We start from the raw sequence: 24648 nt of genomic DNA, 5'->3' as shown, positions 1-24648 counted from the left end.
ACAGAGCAGACAAGATCAGGCCTCGCTGATTGGTGGAGAGCAGGACTTACAGCCCTAATGAGGAACTCTGCTTCCTTGATTGGCACATTCTGTGCTTATATAAACACAATGCAACGCTAACCCTAGAACACTGTGTAATCCATATTACCTGTATTTGATGGTTCAAGAATGGGGTTTGTGTAATGTTAAGTATATATTTTTACATATATATTACAACCATTATATTATACTGTATAGCTCATGTACAAGATTCAGTGACTCTTTGTGTATTTTGGATGTGCTATTGGCTTAGAAAGTTTGGTAATAATACTGTACTGGGGTAGAAACTTTGGTGGGAGCCATGCCTTGAGCACAAGAGCAGACAGTCGCCTGAAAACAGAGGATACGTATATAACGGTTACTACATGAGTAGGTAAAAGTATTCTTGTGGAAGCAACCAACAAGCTGAAAGAGATCCTTAACCAAACAACGAGAAGAAAGAAAGAAAGAAAGAAAGAAAGAAAGAAGAAAGAAAGAAAGAAAGAAAGAAAGAAAGAAAGAAAGAAAGAAGAAAGAAAGAAAGAAAGAAAGAAAGAAAGAAAGAAAGAAAGAAAATACTTTCTGTAGACTTTCAGTAAGTTCGTATGGTTGTACATTACAACTTATCCATAACATGCACAATAACCGGCCACAGCCAATGACAATCCAGCTCTCATGAATTAGTGTTGCCACTTCTAGCTGCACTTCCAACTGCATGTCCATATCCTTGGTTTTAAAGCGGACCCAATTATAACATGAGAAAGAAAGAAGAAAGAAAGAAAGAAAGAAAGAAAGAAAGAAAGAAAGAAAGAAAGAAAGAAGAAAGAAAGAAAGAAAGAAAAGAAAGAAAGAAAGAAAGAAAGAAAGAAAGAAAGAAAAATACTACGACAGGGAGATGAAATATGTAGGAAATAATTATTTAAGTTTAAGAAACAGAAAAGATATGACATGGATAGATAGAATGACACATGAATTTATATACAACAGATGCATACTTTACTTTGACCTAGACAAAATATGATAGATGCATGGATACAATGATATATGGCAATGCATAGATAGATTGACAGATAGATAGATAGATAGATAGATAGATAGATAGATAGATAGATAGATAGATAGATAGATAGATAGATAGATAGATAGATAGATAGATCCCAATCTGCTGGGTTCATGTAACAATTGTGCTCTGTATTAATTATCTGCTGGGTCTATCTTATTCTATGTTGGATGAATTTTATCTGGATGAAGGATATCTACACCAGACTGATAGCATCCGGTAACACATACACCTGTCTCACTGCACGCCCTCCACTTTGGTTGCTAATCTATTTATTAGACTAATAAAACACAGTAAACGCTCTGGACAGTTGTTACTATTCTAGCAGATAGGACGTGAACACACTGTTCCACATATATTACTACAGGATGTATGTTATTTACTAATACTGTGCCTTCTACAAACGCAGTTACTCCATCGCTTAGTAAATAAGGTAAAGCTTCACTTTGCAAAGAATACCCAATCACATGCAAGGAACAAAAAAAAAACCAGCATTTTTGCCTTGCACATGATTGGATGATGGAAATCAGCAGAGCTTCCCTCATTTACTAAGCTCTGGGCCAACTGCACTTCCAAAGTGCACTGTCTATTTGCCTTTTGTAAATCAACCCCTATATATTTAATAATAGTTCTTTATTACTATAGTCTGTCTGTTCATAAGTGTAGTATACATATAGATGGTACTAGATAATGCGCCCAAACATGATTGATCCAGCTTACATGCACACTGGCTTAAAAAAACGTTGCTTCTACAGAAGTTTTGTGTTCTGCCCATAGAAGCAGCCCAGTGTTATTCTATGTGTCCATACACATAGGACGTTTACAGACATATTTTGAGTTTAACCGGAAAAATATTGCCAGGTGTCGGAGATCATGTTTATTGCAAACCTCCAATCAGGTGAAAAGATTTCTTTCAATGTATTCTGATTGGCTCTTAGTAAGCATGCAATAATTATTTTGATAATCTACATCGCCTTATATCGCCAGCACACAATTCTCAACAAACAGGCTTGCTGTAAAAAAATGTTTGCCATATAGTAACTGATCTCTAGTTGTATATATATATATATATATATATATATATATATATATATATATATATAAGAATGTGTGTTTCCAAACTGAAACCACTGACACTCCTTCCTCGCCCTGTATGTGTTTGTGTGTGTGTGTGTGTATATATATATATATATATATATATATATATATATATATATATATTATATACTATATATATATGTATATATATACACATGTTTTATTTATATATATATATATATATATGTATATATGCAGTATATGATAATTGAGTAAGTCCAAGCAGCCTTGTCTGGACATTTATCTACAGTATGTACTACACTTTTGCACATACACACTATAGTAATATTACCTGCTAGAACGTTGACCGCACTAACAATTGTAACAATCCAGAGTGTTTACGGTATTTGCGACATTTGTTACAATGTCTATCTCCATCATAATTAATTTGTCACCACCTATGACACTTCCTAAACTGAAACGATCATTTTTTTATTTACTATCGTCCATATAACAAACGTAGTATTCTCTTTATTTTATAGGGGAGCCCTTCATCCAATGTGTAACTTACTCCATAATGTTAAAAATGACCACTGCAGCCAATGAAGCAAGGCTAATATACAAAGAGTTAAGCTTGTTTCCCCAAAAATAGTGAAGATTTAATTCAATGTGCAGATGAAATCAACAAGCAGAAATTTGTTTTTCAACTTTTTTTTTAGTAACTCCTTAAGTAAGCCTCATTATTTTGCTGCAGAAGATCCATCAGTTATACTGGTCTCTCTTGCTGATTTGTCTTTTGGCTATTGCGAAAAAAAAAATAACATTTGCTTTACACCATAAAATGCATGCAACTATATGGGTTCATATATAGGCAGATAGGTACCAAGTAATAAGAATGTGTGTTTCCAAACTGAAACCACTGACACTCCTTCCTCGCCCTGTATGTGTTTGTGTGTGTATGTATATATATATATATATATATATATATACACATGTTTTATTTATTTATATATATATATATATATATATATATATATATATATATATATATATACTATATATATATATAACACATATCTACTATTGTAAATATATAGTCATTTATATATTTATATAGAGAGAGAGAGGATGAGAGGATGATTTACCAAGGGAGTTGAGAGTCGTCATATATTTGTGAATGTTATATTATATATTGACACTTTATGCTGATTTACTAAAAGAATTAAGAATCCTCATACATTGTCAATTAAGCAATCATGTGCAGATGAAATAGACAATCAGGAATTTGTTTTTCACAACTGATGTCAACATTCACAAATGTATGAAGACTCTCAACTCCCTTGGTAAATCATCCTCTCATCCTCTCTCTCTCTTTCTATCTATCTATCTATCTATCTATCTATCTATCTATCTTTATAAATATATATATATATATATATATATATATATATATATATATATATATATATATATATAAATTACGTTTTAAGTAATATATATGTATATATTTATATATATATATATATATATATATATATATATATATATATGTATATATATATATATATATATATATATATATATATATATATATATATATATGTATATATGTCATTTCATATTTTATACAGTATGTACTTTTTTTATCATATAGTATGTACTGATACATATAAATAAAGTGGAGGCCTATAAAGGACGTGTAGAGTTAAGTCATTTAGAAGGAGGAAAAACACTTGGCAGGGGCTGACGTGGGACCGCCTGGCAAATATATACTGTTAGGTTGTGACCTTCATGTTTTTAAAATATAGTTAGCTATGGGAATCCCACCACTGAGATCAAACTGCTTCTTGCAGTCACTGGAGAGAGATGTCTTGCCACCTCCCCCAGCTCCTAGCCCGCAGAGGCATCCTATTACTCCAGCTGTCAGACTAAGGATAGCCCTTAATTACTTGCGCTCACTGTTAAGTCAAATATAACATCCTCATCTATGTAGGCTGCGCTGCGGCTGCTGTATGCTGGCGGTGGATGTGGCTGTCCTTTTCCCCTTTAGGGTTACAGCAGCCGACCTGGGCTCCTCGCTCTCTCCAGTCACAGGCTTTTTCCCATGAATGCCTCCTGCATTCCTAATCAGATGCAGCCCGGGAATACAGAGCTCAGGGCTCATGTGTACTAACAAAGACAGCAGCAGCAAGGTGCCTGTGACCTTCAGCACTCTCCAGGATCCACTCTGCTCCCCAGGAAAGCCCTGGCCTGCCCTTACAAATGCCTAGACACAGCTCAGCTCTTTACTGCTGAGGGCTTCATTTAGGAAATATGTCTTACCCACAGCAACCAGATTCCTCTCTTGTTACATAACCTGATTGGCTGTTCCTAATGACTCCAGTTTTCATAAATAGTAGAGGTGTCATCAGGGGAGTGCACTGTATTGATCTAGTGTGGAGCACACTACAGGCACAGGAGCATAAGGTCAGATCACCTGGTGCACAGTGGGTGGGATGCATGTGCTATAAATATCATGGAAATAGATTACTGAAAACACACTGACCCCTCACATTTCCAGGGCACATAGGTGAGGTTTTTAAATCATCAGTTTATTCCTAGTAAAACACTGGAGTTGATTTCCTAAAGTAGAGGCTGTCCACCTAGCAACGTTAATGTTAGTAAATAAACTGAATCCTTTTTTTTCAAATTCCCTGGCATATGACTGGATAGTTATTGCACATGTTAATCTTATTTACTAACATACTCTTTGCTAGTGAGTAGCCTCTATTGCTCTAGTACACCAACCCCAGTGTACAGTGTGCTCTAGTACACCAACCCCAGTGCACAGTGTGCTCTAGTACACCAAGCCCAGTGTACAGCGTGCTCTAGTACACCAAGCCCAGTGTACAGCGTGCTCTAGTACACCAACCCCAGTGTACAGTGTGCTCTAGTACACCAAGCCCAGTGTACAGCGTGCTCTAGTACACCAACCCCAGTGTACAGTGTGCTCTAGTACACCGAGCCCAGTGTACAGCGTGCTCTAGTACACCAACCCCAGTGTACAGTGTGCTCTAGTACACCAACCCAGTGTACAGTGTGCTCTAGTACACCAACCCCAGTGTACAGTGTGCTCTAGTACACCAACCCCAGTGTACAGTGTGCTCTAGTACACAACCCCAGTGTACAGTGTGCTCTAGTACACCAACACCCAGTGTTTAGCTGAACCTTCAGCCCTCTGATGGGTACGTGAGATGTGCACTACCCAAACAAATCCTGGAGGCATCATATAATATAATAATATATTAGATAACAAACGTGATTTTGCCTTACCTATTTCTATTTAAAGTGAATAAATTGATGACCTTTTCACTTTATTCATCAAGTATGCACTATACATTTTTGATTGTACAATTTCTGTACATTCTCCATTAGATGTACCAAAATTATATAATACCAGGACGAATCTAAACAGTACTTTCAATGTATATCCAAACAGGCAGGCCCTTACTACACAGTTGATGGTAGAGCTAAATAAGTTTGTGCAATTGGATTGTATAGGTGTAAGGTCTCCTTTAACCAACCCAGCAATGGCACTCTTTATTTTAGTAAATCAACTGCATTTTTTATTTATTTGGGAGGTAGGTGAACCCTGCGAGCACAAGACTACTTTTCATGGACCATAACCCATGTATAGTGGAGGGGTTTGCTGCAGATTTGCGCATGATGCTTCCTACCTCTGGTGAGATTTATCCTGAACGTTTAGAAAATAACCCCCATACTAGTGGAAACTAGAATCAAAGACTGCGAATAGGCAAATACTTAATTTAGAAGGACTGTCCAGGTCAGGGGTGAAGAGTTGGTGTACTGAGTCATGAAACAGAATATAGAAAAAATGCAAAAATAAATAAATACATAGATAAATAAAATGTTATATAAATCTATAAAATCTATATATCTATAGATAGATAGATAGATAGATAGATAGATAGATAGATAGATAGATAGATAGATAGATAGATAGATAGATATATAAATATATATCTATAGATAGATAGATAGATAGATAGATAGATAGATAGATAGATAGATAGATAGATCTATATATATATAGATAGATAGATAGATAGATAGATAGATAGATAGATAGATAGATAGATAGATAGATAGATAGATAGATAGATAGATAGATAGATAGATAGATAGATAGATAGATAGATATAGATATTCTATAGATATCTATCTATAGATATCTATAGATAGATATCTATAGATATCTATAGATATATATATAGATATATATAATCTATCATTTACTGATTATTCTATCTGTCCAATACCTTTGGGTCCATGTGCACTGGTTTAGAAATCGCTGCTTCTACAGCAGTTTTGTGTTTTGCCTGTAGAAGCAGCTCAATGCTATCCTATGTGTCCATGCACATTAGGACAATTACAGGCATATTTTGAGCTCAGCTTAAAGGCAATTAAGAAAAAACCATGTGGTTTGCGTTTTTGGTTGGAGCTTTCTGCCAGAAAAATGCTAAGCTCTCCTCTCCTAAACTAATGTACAAAAACGCTTTATATAACAGTTTTTTTCTCCGCCAGGGGAACACAAACTTCTCTTTTTCTATATTTAAGCCTATTGTTCTTTAATAAATAATTATTAGTAGGCTCTGCTATGCGATGTGTGCAACAATGAATATACATACACAAAGGCAGGCAATGCAAATGTGTCCTCCCTTTAAGAATTAATTAGCTATACTAGTAGCATACCATGTCAATCCTATCTCATATCTTAATGAGCCAGGTTTGGAAACCTCAGCTTAACAGTAAATAAGGAAGGTCAAAGGTCCAGGTCGGACTTTTTGGCTTAGGTTAGGTATCATCCTGCATTGTAACATATAGGGACAACCTTCTTCAAGAAACTGTGAACTAGATAGAGGTTATGCAATAGAGATAGCTGATGTTAGGATAGGCAATAGGGGTAATTAGGCTATGGAAACTACTCATGAACGGTCAGGCTATGGGAATGATGGACGGGGTTGGTCTGTAAATATAGCTCATGAGGGGTTAGGCCATATAAATAACTTATGGGGGGGGGGGGGGGGGTAGGCTATAGAAATAGTTTATGAGAAGTTAGGCTATGGGACTAGCTTATAAAGAGTTAGGCCATAGAAATGGTGGACTAGGGGTTAGACTGTAGAACTAGGTTTTGATGGGTTATGCTATAGCAATGGTGCAGGAGGGGTTGGGCTATAAAACAGTGGGTGGGAAATTAGGCTATAGATTTACTGGATGATGGGTTATGCTCTTGGTGGAACTAACAGGTTGAGAAGGTCGGTTTTGACAAAAATTGTTGGAGGGATGAGAATTGGGCTGTGGAAAATCAATAAGGGGTTCTGCTTGGAAATAGTGAATGAAGGGTTAGACTGTGGAAATAGAAGATTATGGATTATGCTGTGGAACTACTGAATTTGGGGTTAGGTTGTGGAAAATTAATAAGGGGTTATGCTTTGGCAATATAAAATGAGGGCATAGGCTGTTGAAATAGGGGACTGGATTAAATTGTGGAACTAATCAGTGGCTAGGCTGTGGAACTAATGGATGAAGGGCTATGGCTGTGAAAAAAGCAGATGAAGGGATAGGCTGTGGATATAGAGGATGAATGGATAGGCTGCGTAAATAGCAGACGAAAGGATAGGCTGTGGAAATAGCGGATGAAGGGATAGGCTGTGGAAATAGATTAAGGGATAGGCTGTGGATATTAAGAATGAAGGGATAGTCTGTGGATATAGAGCAGTGATGGTGAACCTTGGCACCCCAGATGTTTTGGAACTACATTTCCCATGATGCTTCTGCAATTTGCAGTATAGTGGAGCATCATGGAACATGTAGTTCCAAAACATCTGGGGTGCCAAGGTTTGCCATCACTGATATAGAGGATGAAGGGATAGACTGTGGATATAGAGGATGAAGGGATAGATTGTGGGTATGGAGGATGAAGGGATAGGCTGTGGATATAGAGGATGAAAGGATAGGCTGTGGATATAGAGGATGAAGGGATAGGCTGTGGAAATAGATGAAGGGATGGGCTGTGGGAAATATAAAAAGAAAGGAATAGGCTGTGGAAATAGATGAAGGGATAGGCTGTGGAAATATAGAATGAAGGGATAGGGTGTGGAAATAGATGAAGGGATAGGCTGTGGAAATATAAAATGAAGGAATAGGCTGTGGAAATAGCAGATGAAGGAAAAGGCTGTGGATATAGAAGATGAAGGGATAGGCTGCGAAAATAGCAGATGAAGAGACAGGCTGTGGATATAGAGGCTGAAGGGATAGGCTGTAGGAATAAATGAAGGGATAGGCAGTGGAAATAGATGAAGGAATAGGCTGTGGAAATAGATCAAGGGATAGGCTGTGGAAATAGATTAGGGAATAGGCTGTGGAAACAGATGAAAGAATAGGCTGTGGAAATAGATGAAGGGATAGGCTGTGGAAATAGCAGATGAAGGGATAGGCTGCAGAAAAAAAAATCTGATGATGGAAAAGGCACAACTTTTTACTTGGTAAAGCAATTCTCTACTCTTTGGACAGCCTCTCTTGCAATAACCTCATGGACAGGTATACACAGTGTTTTTCCAATCCATCCAATATATACCTAATGTATATTACATCAATAATCACAAGTTCAGTTCTGCTGGCAGCACTCCTGGTAAGGTCCTGACACAATTTTCAGGGTTACTTTGAAAGCCCTCCCTTTTAGTTATAATGGGGAATGCAATAAATATATTTAGTCAAGGTGGAAGTGTTGAATTTAACTGTGAAAACATTGAAACCACTGACAAAAGTATTTCTCATACTTGCTAAATTATTTTCCTAGCACACATTTTCTTCAAATATCTCAAATTTATAGTGAACACAGGGTGAACTCATTAATCCTATAATGCAAACTTCCACAGAAATTAACTCAATATGCACACACTCCTAATGAGCACTTTTGGACTACCTTACCAGAGGAGTTGAGAATCTTTGTACAATAAAGTGTGTGAATGTTCGCTTCAATTATTCAATTATGTCCAGGTAAAATAAGTACACAGGAAAGTGTTTTTGAAATGCTTGGATGATTGAAGTGAATATTCACCCTATTATTGTATGGGGATTCTCAACCTTTAGTAAATCAGCCTCTTGATCTCCATAGTGAATCAGAAGGGATGGCGTTTGGAGATGGTAGGAAATGTAGTTTGCTCAGAGTACAGAATTGATTGGGAGTAGTTGTAAATTTGTAAATCTGTATAGGACCGAGAGAACAAAAGTGGAGTCGTTTTCCATAGCGACCAATTAAATTCTTTGTATCATTTCACTAGATAATAAAGCTGAAATCTGGTGGGTCGCCAGTAGACAACTGCTCTTTTATTATTAACAACAACAACATTTTTAACCTGTTTTTCATCTGTCAGTTTTTTAATGGCCACTGGATCTTTACAACCTCGTTGTTCCCACAAGTACTATAAAATCAACTGTACCCTTATATCTTGAGATCCCACAACATGAGATTTGTAGTGCAACCCCCATGGACATAGAAACACATACTATGCACAGGCAATGGAAGTGTGCATAGAGAATGAAGAAATTCAGTTTTGAATTTCCGAGAACCGACAATCGTTTGTAGTCGGTATCTGTGGCTGAATTAAAGTAATTAACTCCACACGGGCTGTTTTGCTGCTTATACATAAGCAAAGACTACAAGACCCAATTATAAATAAGTCAATTTGACTTTAACATTTAAGGGAGTTTAGTAGTTTATGAAGTTTCCTATGCAGCTCTTTTATGTGTTGTGTAAATTTGACTGAGCTGGTTGTAGGAAGCCATTGTCAGCTCAATGTAAAGGTGCAGGGGCAGAGATCCATGCCTGGTTGCTCCATGACATGTGCTGCACACAGCTCAGCCCCTGTAATGAGGGGTCCTGTATGCACAGCGATTATTGGGGACTTTGCAGGGAGTTGGGTGTTTGGCTGTGGTCAGGTCATGTGTTCATCTCATAGCACAGCTCCTCTTCCAGTCACTGACCTTTTTCTGACTTTCACAAACCCGAGATCGTTCAAGCAAACATCCAAATACCAGATTATTGTTTTATTCATAATCACTAAGTTATTTGGCTGAGGTGATTGCAGAATGTAACCCTATCAGTGCCAGTCATGCTCCGCTGACATTGAAGCTCGTTCTTATTTTAGCTGCACAAATGTTGCATTGGATGCTGCAGTCTTATATTACCTTACAGTGTATGAGTCTTATATGATTTCTGGAGGGCTTCAGAAATGTATAGGTGAAGGACACTAACTCGAAACGTTGTGGACAGTTATTGCAAAGGAGGGGCGTTGAGAGAGGGATAAACTTCCCAGAGAAAGAGAGAGGAGAAAGGGATAGAGAGTGGAGAGAAAGAAAGAGGAGAGAGGGGGGCAATGAGGGGGGGAGGGGAATAGGAAGAGGGGAAAGGGGGGTAAAGAGGGGAGAGAGAAAGTGCCAGAAAGAGAGAGAAAGGGGTATACAGAGAAGATAGAGAGGAGACAGAATCATAGAGAGTGGAAAGAGCCATAGAAATGGGGGGGGGGGGGGGCACAGAAAGGGGAGATAGAAAGAGGAGAGGGGGGATAGATAGGGGAGAAAGAAAGAGAGAAGACAGTGGGGCATGAAGAGGGGAGAGGGAGAGAGAAGAGGGAGGGAGGGAGGAGATGGAGGAAGGGGGGCATCGAGAGGGGAAAGAGAGCAGAGTTATATAGAAAAGAGAGAGAAGAGTGGGAGTGGGTCATGGAGGGGGAGACAAGAAAGAGGAAGAGGGGGCATGAAGAAGAAGGAAAAAAAGAGGGAGAGAGGGGGAGCAAGAAGAGGGGAGAGAGGGAGAGAGGGGGAGCAAGAAAAGGAGAGATAGGGGGAGCACGAAGAGGAGAGAGAAGAGAGAGGGAGACAGGGGGAGCTAGAAGAGGAGAGAGGGGGAGAGAAGAGGAGCGAGAAAAGGAAAGAGAAGAGAGAGGAAGAAAGAGGGAGCATGAAGAGGAGAGAGAGAGGGAGAGAGGGGGTGCAAGAAGAGAAGAGAGAAGAGAGAGGGGGAGCAAGAAGATGAGAGAGAAGAGAGAGGGAGAAAGGGGGAACAAGAAGACCAGGGAGAGGGAGAGAGGGAGAGCAAGAAGAGGAGAGAGGGAGAGAGTAGGAGCAGGAAGAGGAGGGAGAGGGAGAGAGGGGGAGCAAGAAGAGGAGAGAGAAGAGTGAGGGAGAGAGAGGGAGAAAGAAGAGGAGAGATCGGGAGAGAGGGGAAGCAGGAAAATGAGAGAGAAGAGAGAGGGGGAACAAGAAGAGGAGAGAGAGGGAGAGAGGGGGGAGCAAGAAGAGGAGAGAGAGGGGGGAGCAAGAAGGGGAGAGAGAAAAGAGAGAGGGGGCAAAGAGAAGAGAACAGAGAGGGAAAAGAAAGCATAGGGATTCAGAGAGGAGAGAGAAGAGTGGGAGGAGGTAATGGAGGGGGAGACAAGAAAGAGGAAGAGGGTGGCATGAGGAGGAGAGAGAAGAGAGAGGGAGAGAGAGGGAGCAAGAAGAGGTGAGAGAAGTGACAGGGAGAGGGGGAGCATATAGAACAGAGAGGAGAGGAGATGAGAGAGTGGGGCCTAAAGAAAAGAGATGGACAAGAAAAGGGGGTAAAGAAAAGGCTGAGGGGGCATATAGAAGAGAGAGAGAGAGAGGAAGGGGTGGGAAATGAGTAATGGGAGGGCATAGAAAGGTGAAAGAGAGAAATTATGGGGATAGAGGGGAATGGGAAGATAGATACAGTATAGGGGTGGGGGCATAGAGTGGATAAAGAGAGAAGAGGGGGACTCAGTGAGGAAAGAGAAAAGGAGAGGGGCATTGTGAGGAGAGAGAGGGAAGAGCAAAAAGAGGGGAGTTGAAATGGACAAAAAACAGTGGCAGCCATCCATTAGGGGTGCCCAAGCGCTGTCCCCTCTATACATGGCTGCCACCCCCTCCACCTTCTAGCAATACAGCGATGCAATGCTCTATCCATCGCCACCGCCATCCCCTATTCATGCATCCGGCCCCTTTCAGGACACCAGGCGCCTGAATTACAGTGGCGGAGGTGTTTTCTTTAGGCACCTGATTAGAGCCAGAGGGTCTAATAGGCTTCAAAATAGGGTGGGCTCATGGCGCACAGCATTGCGCTACGGGCCCACCCAGGTGTTACAACCGCGAATGAATATTTGCTGTTACAACACTGATCATCCTCCCGGCCCAATCGGGAAGCGGGTCTGATACCCGTCACCCAACTGGCTGAAAGGATAGGCGATCCTATTGGACGTCTAGGAGGAGGGGAGGAGACGCTTGACAGAAGCGAGGAGGAGGAGAAGACACAGGAGCCGCTACCCGATGCCTGCCACAGCCAGATGTCCACCAATATCCGGACACCCGCCACTCCTTGATGTCCAACGCTGCCTGATTCCCACCACCTATATGGGTAAGTGGACTGACTGGCAGACAGCGAGCTGGGGGGGTGGGGGGCTTTGTGGTGCCGCAGAGGGTGGTTGTTTGCCACCCCCCCAAACAAAACACCAGGAGCTGCCACGTACAAAAACCCACAAAGACACGGAAGGCGAACAAGGGGGAGAAAGAAAAGGGGGAATAGTAAGCTAGACAGAAAGAGAGAGAAAGGGAAAAAGAGAAAATGAGGAAGGGTGAGAAAAATAAAGAGCTGGTGAGGCAGAAAGCTGGAGAGAGAAAGAGAGGATACCAGAGGAAAAAAAGAGAAGGGAGGAAAGACAACAGAGAAGAAAGATAGGTGGGTGTTTTTATGCTACCCTATTTACCTTAATTCGCCTTCATTAATGTGTGTTTTATGTAAAAGGTTCATAGAGGAGATAGAGAAGAGAGGAGTAAAAGAAAAGAATTGGGGAAAGGTGAGAGTAAAGAATGAAAGGAGAGAATGAAGTAGAGAACAGAGCCAGAAGGAAATGAGAACTTGAGAGAGAGAAAGAATGAAGAGAGAGGGAGGAGATAATGAAAAAGGAGCTGGGATTGCACAAGAAGGAGAAACTGATAGGCTGAAAAGGAGACAGAGAAGAAAAGGAGGATGAGCAGGAGAAGGGGGCACAGAGAGGCAGGTTGTGACATGACAGGTTGATGATAGATAGATAGATAGATAGATAGATAGATAGATAGATAGATAGATAGATAGATAGATAGATAGATAGATAGATTCTAAAATGTGCTGCAAATAGATACTTAAAGGAGAATATAAAGCTATTTGTTTTGTATTTATGTGTGATGATCAGAATTCATTTTGACCATTTTACAAAGACAGTACAATTGCAGAAGAAATAATTCAGGGAACTGATGATCACATGAACAGAGATGTTAGGCAGTGGTGATGAGCAGTGATTGATGTGTTATTTCATACATGCATACACTTACACACACACACAGACACACAGACACACACACACACACACACTACTTTCCTGGTAGATGCTGCAGCTTTAAAGATAAGAAGAGGGATCAGGAATGGGGGAGGAGAGAATGCTTAAAAAAAAAAAAGTGGTGGGGGTGCGAGTGGGAGTGGCCTCCTGCTTGTCAATTTACTACTCAGGATCAGGGTCACGTGAGCTGGGGATGCCTGCCTATTGGCTGGAGGCACGTGTCTAGGATACCGGGCTCCCACGTCACTTGTGAGGCTCTATTAAAAATAAGAACAAAAATCCAGAGTGAAAGTATTTCAGGTCCAGTGAGTGATTCTTAAATTATCCACAGTATAGAGCCTTTCACTGCAGCCCTGGGGATTATTTACCACAACAAAATAAGGACAGAGCTGCCTGGTGTCCCATTGATCTCCTTCCTTTCTCAGTGTGCATGCTGTGCACGCAGCTCCCTACACCTTGTATTATTCTATAGATGATCCTCCAAGCCATCTGTAGCCTTGATGCCTGCATGCTGCACACACCACCTGTCTGCCGGTGCCTGTGAAGGATTTACCTGCTCCTGCCTGGAGATGAGCCCGACCTGGGGAAGAGGATGCTTTGGCTCGCAGCAGTGCTGAATCAGTGATCCTCAGGAGGAACGCACCGGCCAGCCTGAGATCTTCTGGTTTTGGGGTGGGGGGATTTGAATGTGTAGGTGACTGGGCAGGCAGCACAAAAAGGGTGAAAGGCTGAGGCAGCTCGTGTGGACTTACAGCATGGAAGAGAATGACCAGAACCATAGGGAAGTGGAGCAGCACCAGGAGTCAGGGGATGAGTCCAACCGAGGGATCCTGCTCCAGGCTCCAGGGAACCACCAGCCCCACCATAGGGTCACCAACTTCTTCATTGATAACATCCTGCGGCCGGAGTTCGGAAGGAGGAAGGAAGCCCACCATGATGAGCTCTACTTGGGCAGGGACATTGTGGCTCGGTCTGGGACTGAGCCCAGCCAGCACCGAGGCAGTGCCACCGAAGGAGAAGGGGCATCCAAAGCCATCATTGTCACCCAGGACAAGAAAAACGAGGTGGCCATGGAAGGAGCCCTCAAACCTAGAGCCTTGAGTGGAGACCATTCCATGAGCTCGGACTCTGATAGTTCTCAAGCCAGCTCCACCACCAACAAGAGCAAGCAGCCTATGCTGTGGCCAGCCTGGGTCTATTGTACCAGGTACTCAGACAGACCTTCATCAGGTAAGACCCATTGGGCTTCTCACGGGGCACAAAACTTTGGGGGTGCCCATCCCATGTGGTTTCACCATGCCTTGGTGGCTTCTTCTGAGAACTTACTATCTGGAACTTTTAAAAAGATGGGAACTTGGGGGGAGGGGGGGGATCACTCTGTAAAAGAGATTAACTGCCTTTTATTTTTACTTGGAATATTTCAGTCAGTAGTTAGAATCCAAATGTATTATCAAAAAAATGGAAGTTGCCAAGATCATATTTTAGCACTAGGCTTTAATTTGTCAGCTAATTAGCGTCAGCTCCGCTTCCTACTGACAATTAGACGTAGGAAGGGTTTTGCATTTTAAATGAAGCATCATTTGGGGCTTCATTTTCCTTACGTAATTTATTTGTCACAGAATATTATGTGGTGTCAGCCTTGCTCTAGTTTAATATAGGACTGTGCATTTCTCAAACCATACAATCCGTAAAAAAAATGTAACTGAATATATATATATATATATATATATATATATATATATATATATATATATATATACAGGACTGTGCATTTCTCAAATTATTAAAAATCTATTGAAATGGATAGATTGATAGAAAAATAAATAAAAAATATATTTATCTATCTATCTAAGTATATATATATATATATATACATCTATATCTATATCTATATAGATATATCTATATATATCTATATAGATATATATCTACATCTATAATATATAGATAGATAGATAGATAGATAGATAGATAGATAGATAGATAGATAGATAGATAGATAGATCTATATATATGTATATATATATATATAGATAGATAGATATATATCTATCTATATATCTATATATATATATAGAGATATCTATATATATCTAGATAGATAGATAGATAGATAGATAGATTGTTTATTCCTCTCTTCGCTGTATATATACATTTCTTAAAACCTTTTGTTCTATTGCTGTTAATACAACTTCAAAATTCGAATGGTACAGGCCAACAAAATTGGCCGTTACCTTTCCTCACTTTCAACTCAGTTAAATGAACAACTATATTCCACCAGCTATTTTACCTCCTAATATTACCACCCTAAAAAAATAGCTTCAGATATAACATATCCCCATTTTTTTCTCAATCACCGCTGTTTATGAAGTCTGGTGGACTAATTAACTAGCTGCTACGCGGTACAATTGATATATTATTAATATATTATTTATATTTTGCAGGCATTGCATACTATCAATGAGATTGTAGTACAATAACACAAGGCATTTTCAACAGCTCTTTAAATGGAATAAAACAAATAAAATTAATAAATGAATCCAGATACCTATTTTAGTAGAGAAGAAAACACGATTTGCTTTTAACATTTTACATATTTAATAAAAAATAAAATAAAATAGAGAATACATCCGGATAGATCGCTGCTAGGAGAGTGGTACCCCCTATCTCTCTTTAGAATGGAATGATCTTATAGTAGAATTATTTATGATCTGGGATTTTCCGTATACATAATGTGCATTTGTGACTTCAAAGGCAGTCGTTTTTAATCTGGCTGTGCAATACTATATAGCTAATAATATTTGATTTATTGTAGAAAAACACATAGGGTGTATCAGGAGTACATTGTTTGTTTTTACCATACTATTATTATTGTTATGATGATGATTATTAATTTTATAACAAATTATATATATATATATATATATATATATATATATATATATATATATATATATATATATATATATATATATATATATATATATATAATATTTATTATTATTACTATAGATTTTCGATTTTATGATTTGTAAAGACAAAAAAATTCAAATTTAGGGGATGCTTTGACCGTGTGTAGCCCTCCATGGGGCTCGTACTGCACCCTGCCTGGTAACGGCACAGCCAGTGGGTGCTGCAGAATATATATGAGCTTCAGCTGTAACTGGCACTATACATTGTAAGAGGGTGGATAAGATTTTTCCAATGAAGAGCAGGATTGGAGCCCACGTGTCCCAGATCTGATCTGTGGGTGAAGGAGGCTGAATTGATGGCAGGTTGTAGTAAAAACACGTGTATGGCTGTGCGTAAAAAATACAGGATGGAGGGAGTGCGCAGATCTCACTACAGAGCGTACGGAGGAGAAGCCTGGTACAATGTAGCGGCTGAAGCCTGTACATAGCAGGGTTGTAGAGATATAGATATAGATATAAATATAGATATAGATATAGATATTGTGCTGTGATCAGCGTCTGCATTTATATATTCCCAGTTATTCATGATCAGCCCCAGAGACATAGGTTGGCAAGGGATCTGGTGTATATAGGCATAATGGAGACAGCAGAAGGGCATCACAGAGGAAGAGGAGAGGGAGGGATATCGAAGACATGGCAATAAAGATGGAGGAGGAAGAGGCAGGACACAGGCTATAATTACGGAGTAAGAGGGCATTTTTTGGGCACACAACACGATGGAGGGCATCTAAACCTGCAGAAGAGGGTTTGAGAAACACAGGGGGGGCCTCAGAGGGAGATGAGAGGCTGGCAATGTCTGGGCAGTGCCAAGGGAAGCTTGGGAAGCAGCTAAGTGAGACAGAAGAGATTGAGAATGATGTGTCTGGCATTGATTTGCCTCCCAAGCGATACATACATGGCAGCAACAACAGCAGAGCCGTCCCTGCTCCTAAAACATGGACATGAGATTGTACTGCAAACCAGCAGTCCCCCCTCATCTTGCACACACAATGTCATACAGATTAGGGGGAAAGAACCCCCCAAAGCATCCGCATACATTTTATAGCATGTTTCATTATTAAAGGGCTGCGGTGGGCAACGAGAAGCAAATAATTAGCTGGGCTGAATGACTAATGTATGTCTGCTGTTAATATTTCAAGTGTAGAGAGAATGAAGTGGGGAGAAGGGAGGGCAGGAGCAGGCCTCTGTACTACCCACTGTACCTACTGCCCCTGAAATACCAGAAATGCACAATAAAGAGGGAATGATGGCCACTAATAACATCCCCTATTGACTGATACTCATATCCGATCTGACCAACGAGAAGTGTGTAGCATGGATTCCTGAACACTTGGTATAAAACAAACAGTAATGTGTAAAAAAATAAATAAATAAATAACCAATCAGATTTCAGCGAAGAACAGTGAAATGATTCATTCTGATGTCTGTTATGGGATAATGTACTCCGCCACTACCTCTGTGCGCTGCTTATAGTATAGATACCTCTCCTTGTACTTGTCAAAACCTTTCCTTCTACTTTCCCCCCTCTCTCTCACTCTGATACATATATTTTTATTTAAAGATAGATAGATAGATAGATAGATAGATAGATAGATAGATAGATAGATAGATAGATAGATAGATAGATAGATAGAGAGATAGGATATACAGATCTATCTATCTAACTATCTATCTATCTATCTATCTATCTATCTATCTATCTATCTATCTATCTATCTATCTATCTCTTATACTGCATATAATATCACATATCATTGTATCTAGCTATCTATCTATTTCGTCTGGCGTTAATGTCTCTCTTATCACTATTTCTATCTCTCTCCTTATCACTGTTTTTCAATCGATTTCGTTTTTCTTTCTTCTATTTACTTATTTACTTATTTTCTTTAATACCCCTCTCTAACCCCACCTTCCAATATCTATCTATCTATCTATCTATCTATCTATCTATCTATCTATCTATCTATCTATCTATCTATCTATCTATCTATCTATCTATCTATCTATCGATCTCTCTCTCTCTCTTATTCTACTTAATTATCTGTCTGTTTATCTTGCTTCTATTTATCTATGTCTAATTTTAATATTAATAATTTCTCTATCTCTTCTCTGTTTGTTAATATGTATTTTTCTTTACATATATTCTTATTTGTCGTGCTTCTATTCACCAATGTTTGATTTTAATCTTCCAATATCTATCTATCTATCTCTTTATTTCTGTATTTACCTATGTATTCATCTGGCCCTCTGTCTATTTATCTTGTTTCTATTTATCTATGTCAACCTTAAAATGTATCTCTCTCTCCTTATTTCTATCTTCCAATCTCTCTCTCTCTCTCTCTCTCTCTCTCTCTCTCTCTCTCTCTCTCTCTCTCTCTCTCTCCTCTCTCTCACTCTTTCTCGTGAATGTTGACACCAGTTATGAAAAACAAATTCCTGATTCAGGAATAAGTCTATTTCATCTGCACACGATTGCTTAATTGACAATTTATTGTGTGAAGATTCTTAGCTTCTTTAGTAAATCAGAATAAACGTGTTTATATATAATATGTGTGTATATATATAATATATATATATTCTGGAATCACCCCCCCCCCCCCCTTATCTATCTCTCCCTCTCTTCTCTCCTTTCTCTCTCTCCCCTCCCTCTCCCTCTCTTCTCTCTCTTCTCTCTCTCTCTTTCTCTCTCTCTCTCTTGCTCACTCTCATCTCTCTCTCCCCTCTCTCCCCCTCTCTTCTCTCCCTTCTCTCTCTCTCTCATCTCTCTCTCCCCTCTCTTCTCTCCCTTCACTCTCTCTCTCTCTCTCTCTCATGCTCACTCTCATTTCTCTTCCCCCTCTCTCTCCCTCTCTTCTCTCCCTTCTCTCATCTCTCTCTCCCCTCTCTTCTCTCCCTTCTCTCTCTCTCTCTCTCTCATGCTCACTCTCATCTCTCTCCCCCCTCTCTCTCCCTCTGTTCTCTCCCTTCTCTCTCTCTCTAATTTCCCTCGCCCCCCCCTCTCTCTCCCCCCTCTCTCTCTCTAGTCTTGGCTTCTTTAGTAAATAACCCCCCTTCGCTCAAACCACAATGACCAATAACTGATAATTGATTGCACAAGTTCTGATTGCCTGTGTGAACATGAGAGGGTGTAAAGCTTAGATTCTCTCTGATGGCCTCTAATGGGATGTTCTGTTTATTTTAAGGTCCCAGATCCCGAAAACCAAAGAAGAAGATGGTCAGCAAGGAGGACAAAAGACCCCGGACAGCGTTCACTGCGGAGCAGCTCCAAAGGCTGAAAGCTGAGTTTCAGACAAACAGGTATTTGACCGAGCAGAGAAGACAAAGTTTGGCTCAGGAACTGAATCTTAACGAGTCTCAAATTAAAATCTGGTTTCAGAACAAACGAGCTAAAATTAAAAAAGCGACAGGGAACAAAAACTCTCTGGCATTACATCTGATGGCACAAGGACTCTATAACCACTCCACCACCTCCAAGGACAGCAAATCAGACAGCGAATAGAAGCAGATGGTGGAGCCAAGAAAACAAGTCTTAAACAATGCAATAATTTAAACAACAACAAAAAAAAAAAAACACGAATTTTAAAAAATGGCGAAAAAAAAAGTTGACAAGGGCCAGTGTACAAAAATGATACCAGCATCTTGCTTCTGTATGGGGACAAAAATTCGCAATATTATATGTAAATAATTTACAGGCAAAACTAAAAAAAAATCCAAAATATTCGCTCCTGAACTATTTTTGTTTCCTTATTTGATGGGATTGAGATTCTATCTTTACCGATTATTTTATGCTTACGCTTTATTTTATACTAAGCGACGTTTTTTGGGTTTTGGACGTTCATGTGATTGAACAGCTGTGCTAAAAGTCCAAAGATTAAACTGCTGCATTTTTTCGCACTACTGTGAAATTTAATAAATAGCTAATATTTGTCCTAAGTTTTTATATTATAATTTTTGTGTTATCTTAAAATAAAAAAAAGCAGGAACGATGTTTAATTGCATTGTGTTAAAACGTATACATTTTTTTTCTTTCTTTTAAAAAAATGTTTTAATAGTTGTGTAAAGAGTTGCAAAAATATGATTTATTTATACATGGAGGGGATGATATCGTTTTGCACTTAGGTCCTGTTTATTTGGATTTGTTCTGGGGAGGAAAGGGTTTGGGTTATCAGAGCTAAGAGCAAAAAGGAGGGTGTCACTATATAATTTTATATGTCAGTTTGGTATATTTTTGTCTCACTGCTGCAATACTACTGCCGTTCTTACGGCAAGCTGGCATCCAATCAGCTTGGCAGAGGATGCCACCCCCTTGCGGCAGTCGGTGTCTAAGCTCCACCCGCTGATTACCCACTCACTTCCCAAAATACTCTTTCTTAGCATGGCGCTCCTGCCATCCCTGTCTGTGACACCAGCTTATTGGTGACTAGCAGTGACATCTATTTACTAATACGACCTTCTCATTGCCTTCTTGCTGTTTTAACATTCTTGCAACCAGCCGTCTTTATATTATGCTGTTTTTGTACACTGAAAACCAGGAATTCAATTAGTAAATGCTATGTACTTATTGTGTATCCACCTTATACTAACAGTGCAAATCAAAGCCCAAGGCCAGACAAAGCGGGGTCCACATATCTGCACTACAGTCTGGGTTTAGTCAGTTCGAGGCCAAATATTAAGGGTTAAAATATTGCTAGGTCTTCAATAAAACATTTTAGTTGGTTGTTCAACTTATGGGGTTAACATTCTTGTAGGTTAATCTCAGAAAAGGCATAGTAAGATGGGCATCCTACAGAAAGGGTACAAGAAATACTTGTGGTACAATTTTGGATACAGCATAGTCATGAGTGTCCTAAACAAAAGGTTAAAATATTTCTAGTACAATCTTGGATAAGGAATAGTTAGCTGGGTGGCTTATAGAGAGGGTTAACATACTTCTAGTACAGTCCTGAAAAAGTGGAATCAGCTGGGTGCCCTAAACAAAGGGTTAAAATACTTCTAGTACAATCTTGGATATGGAATAGTCAGTTGAGAGGCCTACACAAATGGTTACCACACTTCTAGTACAATCTTGGATAGGGAATAGTCAGTTGCGTGGCATACACTAAGGGTTAACATACTTCTAGTACAATCTTGGATAGGGAATAGTGAGCTGAGTGGCCTGCACAAAGGGTTAGCATACTTGTAGTACAATCTTGAATAAGGTGGGGTCCGCTGGGTTCCCTTACAGAAAGGGTTAAAATACTTCTAGTACAATATTGGATAAAGAGTAGTCAGCTGAGTGGCCTACACAAAGGGTTAACATACTTGTAGTGCAATCTTGGATAAGGCAAAGTCAGCTGGGTGTCCTACTCAAAGGGTTAAAATACTTGTAATACAATCTTGGATAGGTCAGTGAGCTAGGTGGCCTACACCAAAAGTTTAAATACTTGTAGTACAATCTGGGTAAAAAAGGCCGAGCCAGCTGCGTTTGCAACATGAAGTGTTAAGATACTTGTAGTACTGTCTTGGATGAGACATAGACACCTGGGTGTCCCACACAAAGGGTTAAAATACTTGTAGTGCAATTTTGGATAAGGCAGTCAGCTGGGTGTTTTACTCAAAGGGTTAAATATTTGTATTACTATCTCGAATAAGGTGTAGTCAGCTGGGTGTCCTACTCAAAGGGTTAAATATTTGTATTACTATTTTGAATAAGGTATAGTCAGCTGGGTGTCCTTCTCAAAGGGTTAAATATTTATATTACTATCTTGGATAAGGCTTAGTCAGTTAGGCGGCCCACTCAAAGCGGATAAATATTTGTATCACTATCTTGGATAAGGTATAGTCAGCTGGGTGTCCTACTCAAAGGGTTAATATTTGTAGTACGATGTTGGATAAGGCATAGTCAGCTGGGTGTCCTACTCAAAGGGTTAAATATTTGTATTACTATCTTGGATAAGGCATAGTCATTTGGGTAGCTTACTCAAAGAGTTAAAGTACTTGTAGTACACTCAGGAATAAAGCATGGTAAGCTGGGTGTCAAAGGGTTAAACTACTGTAGTGAGGTGTAAGATAAGGCTTACAGACAGCTAGGTGACCCACATAAGGGGTTAAAACGTAATGGTAGCCTTGGATCAGTCCTATATAATAAATGCCATTTCAGACACAACTTGTTAAATATGTGAAGTGTAGGCATGGATGGTAAGTGGATTTCACCTACCTTGCAGGGAATATTGAACATTTGACAGATGTGTATACAATCATTTGCGGAGCTATTAGACTCTCTCAACACACGATTTAACCCCCTGATGGTCATTTCTTTGTTGGTGATTAGAGAGCGCAGGAAGGTCTCATGGGCATGAAAGGGTTATATATTGGGAAAACTGTTGTGGGCGGTTCCACAAGTTTGATGGGCGGGGCTACAATGAACACGGGGGCGTGTCCACAGAACCAAACAACTCATCTATTCCAGATGATGCAAATCTACCAGTAAACATCAACATTGTATCATTATGTAGCATCCCATCTCAATACAACAAGCAACATTGTCCTCCTCCCAATAAAGCCCCAAACCAGTGTAAATACAATGTTACCATATGCTTGGTCCAGGTCACAGTTTATTTTTATTTTTACAATGTATGCCAGTGTAAATAATAAAAAAACACACACAGATCGCACATTTTGAATCTTTTCTGCTCTAGACTTTTTTTCTCAGTGCCATTACAAGTTGAATGTTCCGTTCTAAACTATTAGACGAGCCTATATTAATGTGTTCAGGATTCAGGACGGTCACCTCTGAGGGATGAATGTTCTATATTTGCCTTAAACTACTCTTCGTATGGTTATGCTATACATAAGATAATATAATGTATAATTCAAGAAAAAAAAAAAAGAAAAAAAAAAAGAAAAGCTCATATGGATGTTGTTTCACCCTCTTCTCCTAGTTTTAGGGGGCAAATATATCGCTTTATCACTGGAAACTAGCATCTTTATGTTAGTTTTTACGTTTATGAAATATGGCCTGACGTTTGTAATTTTATTATTAAAATATCACTCCATATTGTGTCTGTTCAGTCCTCCAAAAATGCATCAAATAAACCATTTTATTATGCCCACAATGTGTTGCATTATGTGTTGTACTGGTAATATAAACATCTGCTATTAAATATATCAACTGCAATGATGAACAGGAATATGAACACTGATTATTGTTATTAGTAGTAGTCTTTGTATAATAGTTATTATTAGTAGTAGAAGTATTATTATTATTTATATGATTATTGTTATTAGCAGTAGTAGTAGTAGTATAATTAATATTAGTAGAAGTATTGCTATTTATATTGTTATTATTATTATTATTGGTATTAGTAGTAGTCTCATTGTTATTAGCAGTATTATCATTTATATTATTTTTATATTATTGTTGTTATTATTATTATTATTATTAGTAGTAGTAGTCTAATTATTATTAGCAGTATTATCATTTATATTATTTTTTATATTATTATCATTATTATTATATAATAACAAACAAAACAACAATATTTTTACAGCACTGTAATATCAAACATCTTGATAATAACATCAGGAAAAAGACAATAGCAGTAAAAGAAGACGAAATAATAATAATAATAATATACAAAAAGAGTTTAAAAAAACCTAATACCACATTTCTCTTATTGTTGACCTACCCTTTCAGTCTTTTTTTCATTTTCATCTTACACAGACTTATTAAGTATCTGACAGTAAACTGTAAAAAAATCCCAAAGTTCAGTAAAAATTCTCAAACCTACCCGAATTTCCAATCTCCCCTGTCTCTCCCCAAGTGCAAAATACAACCACTTATGTGTTTTTAATGTTATTTGTTTCTGCAATGTCAAACACAAATGAAACACGTCTTTGGCAATGGGAAGTTGGCATGATGGGAAGGGGAACTCAACAACCTGGAAGCATGGGCAAGCTGCACGATTCCGGCCAAGGATTTGTGTGGCATGGGGAGACATTATTAACTTGTAACACTGAGGGAGATGAGCAGAAGAGCAGAACAGCAGGTGAATCCACAGCCTTGCCCTGTATGCTCTGGGTTCCACTACCCAGAAGGGAGGTAGAGAGATCTCCCTCCGGCGCCCAAGGGGTTAAATCACCATGCGGG

The 24648-nt window shown here is 39.0% G+C and overlaps 1 protein-coding gene across 1 annotated transcript; it reads left to right on the top strand.

The window, feature by feature from the left end:
- Nucleotides 1-13288: 13288 nt before the first annotated feature.
- Nucleotides 13289-23606, top strand: EN2 (engrailed homeobox 2). Its single transcript, XM_073629957.1, has 2 exons — nt 13289-14778; nt 19703-23606. The coding sequence occupies exons 1-2, from the start codon at nt 14304-14306 to the stop codon at nt 20017-20019; spliced, it is 792 nt and encodes a 263-aa protein (XP_073486058.1). The 5' UTR covers nt 13289-14303; the 3' UTR covers nt 20020-23606.
- Nucleotides 23607-24648: the final 1042 nt, after the last annotated feature.

This window comes from Aquarana catesbeiana, linkage group LG05 (genome assembly GCF_042186555.1).
Source record: "Aquarana catesbeiana isolate 2022-GZ linkage group LG05, ASM4218655v1, whole genome shotgun sequence".
NCBI lineage: Eukaryota > Metazoa > Chordata > Amphibia > Anura > Ranidae > Aquarana > Aquarana catesbeiana.
Note: the sequence above shows the minus strand (reverse complement) of the source record. Positions and strands in the feature narration are given on the sequence as shown.

What these genes read in the sequence shown, in the direction of transcription:
- EN2 (XM_073629957.1), top strand. Translation starts at nt 14,304, where the DNA reads ATGGAAGAGAATGACCAGAACCATAGGGAAGTGGAGCAGCACCAGGAG. An exon ending in CTCAGACAGACCTTCATCAG is followed by an intron (nt 14,779 to 19,702) that starts GTAAGACCCATT and finishes GTTTATTTTAAG; the next exon opens with GTCCCAGATCCCGAAAACCA.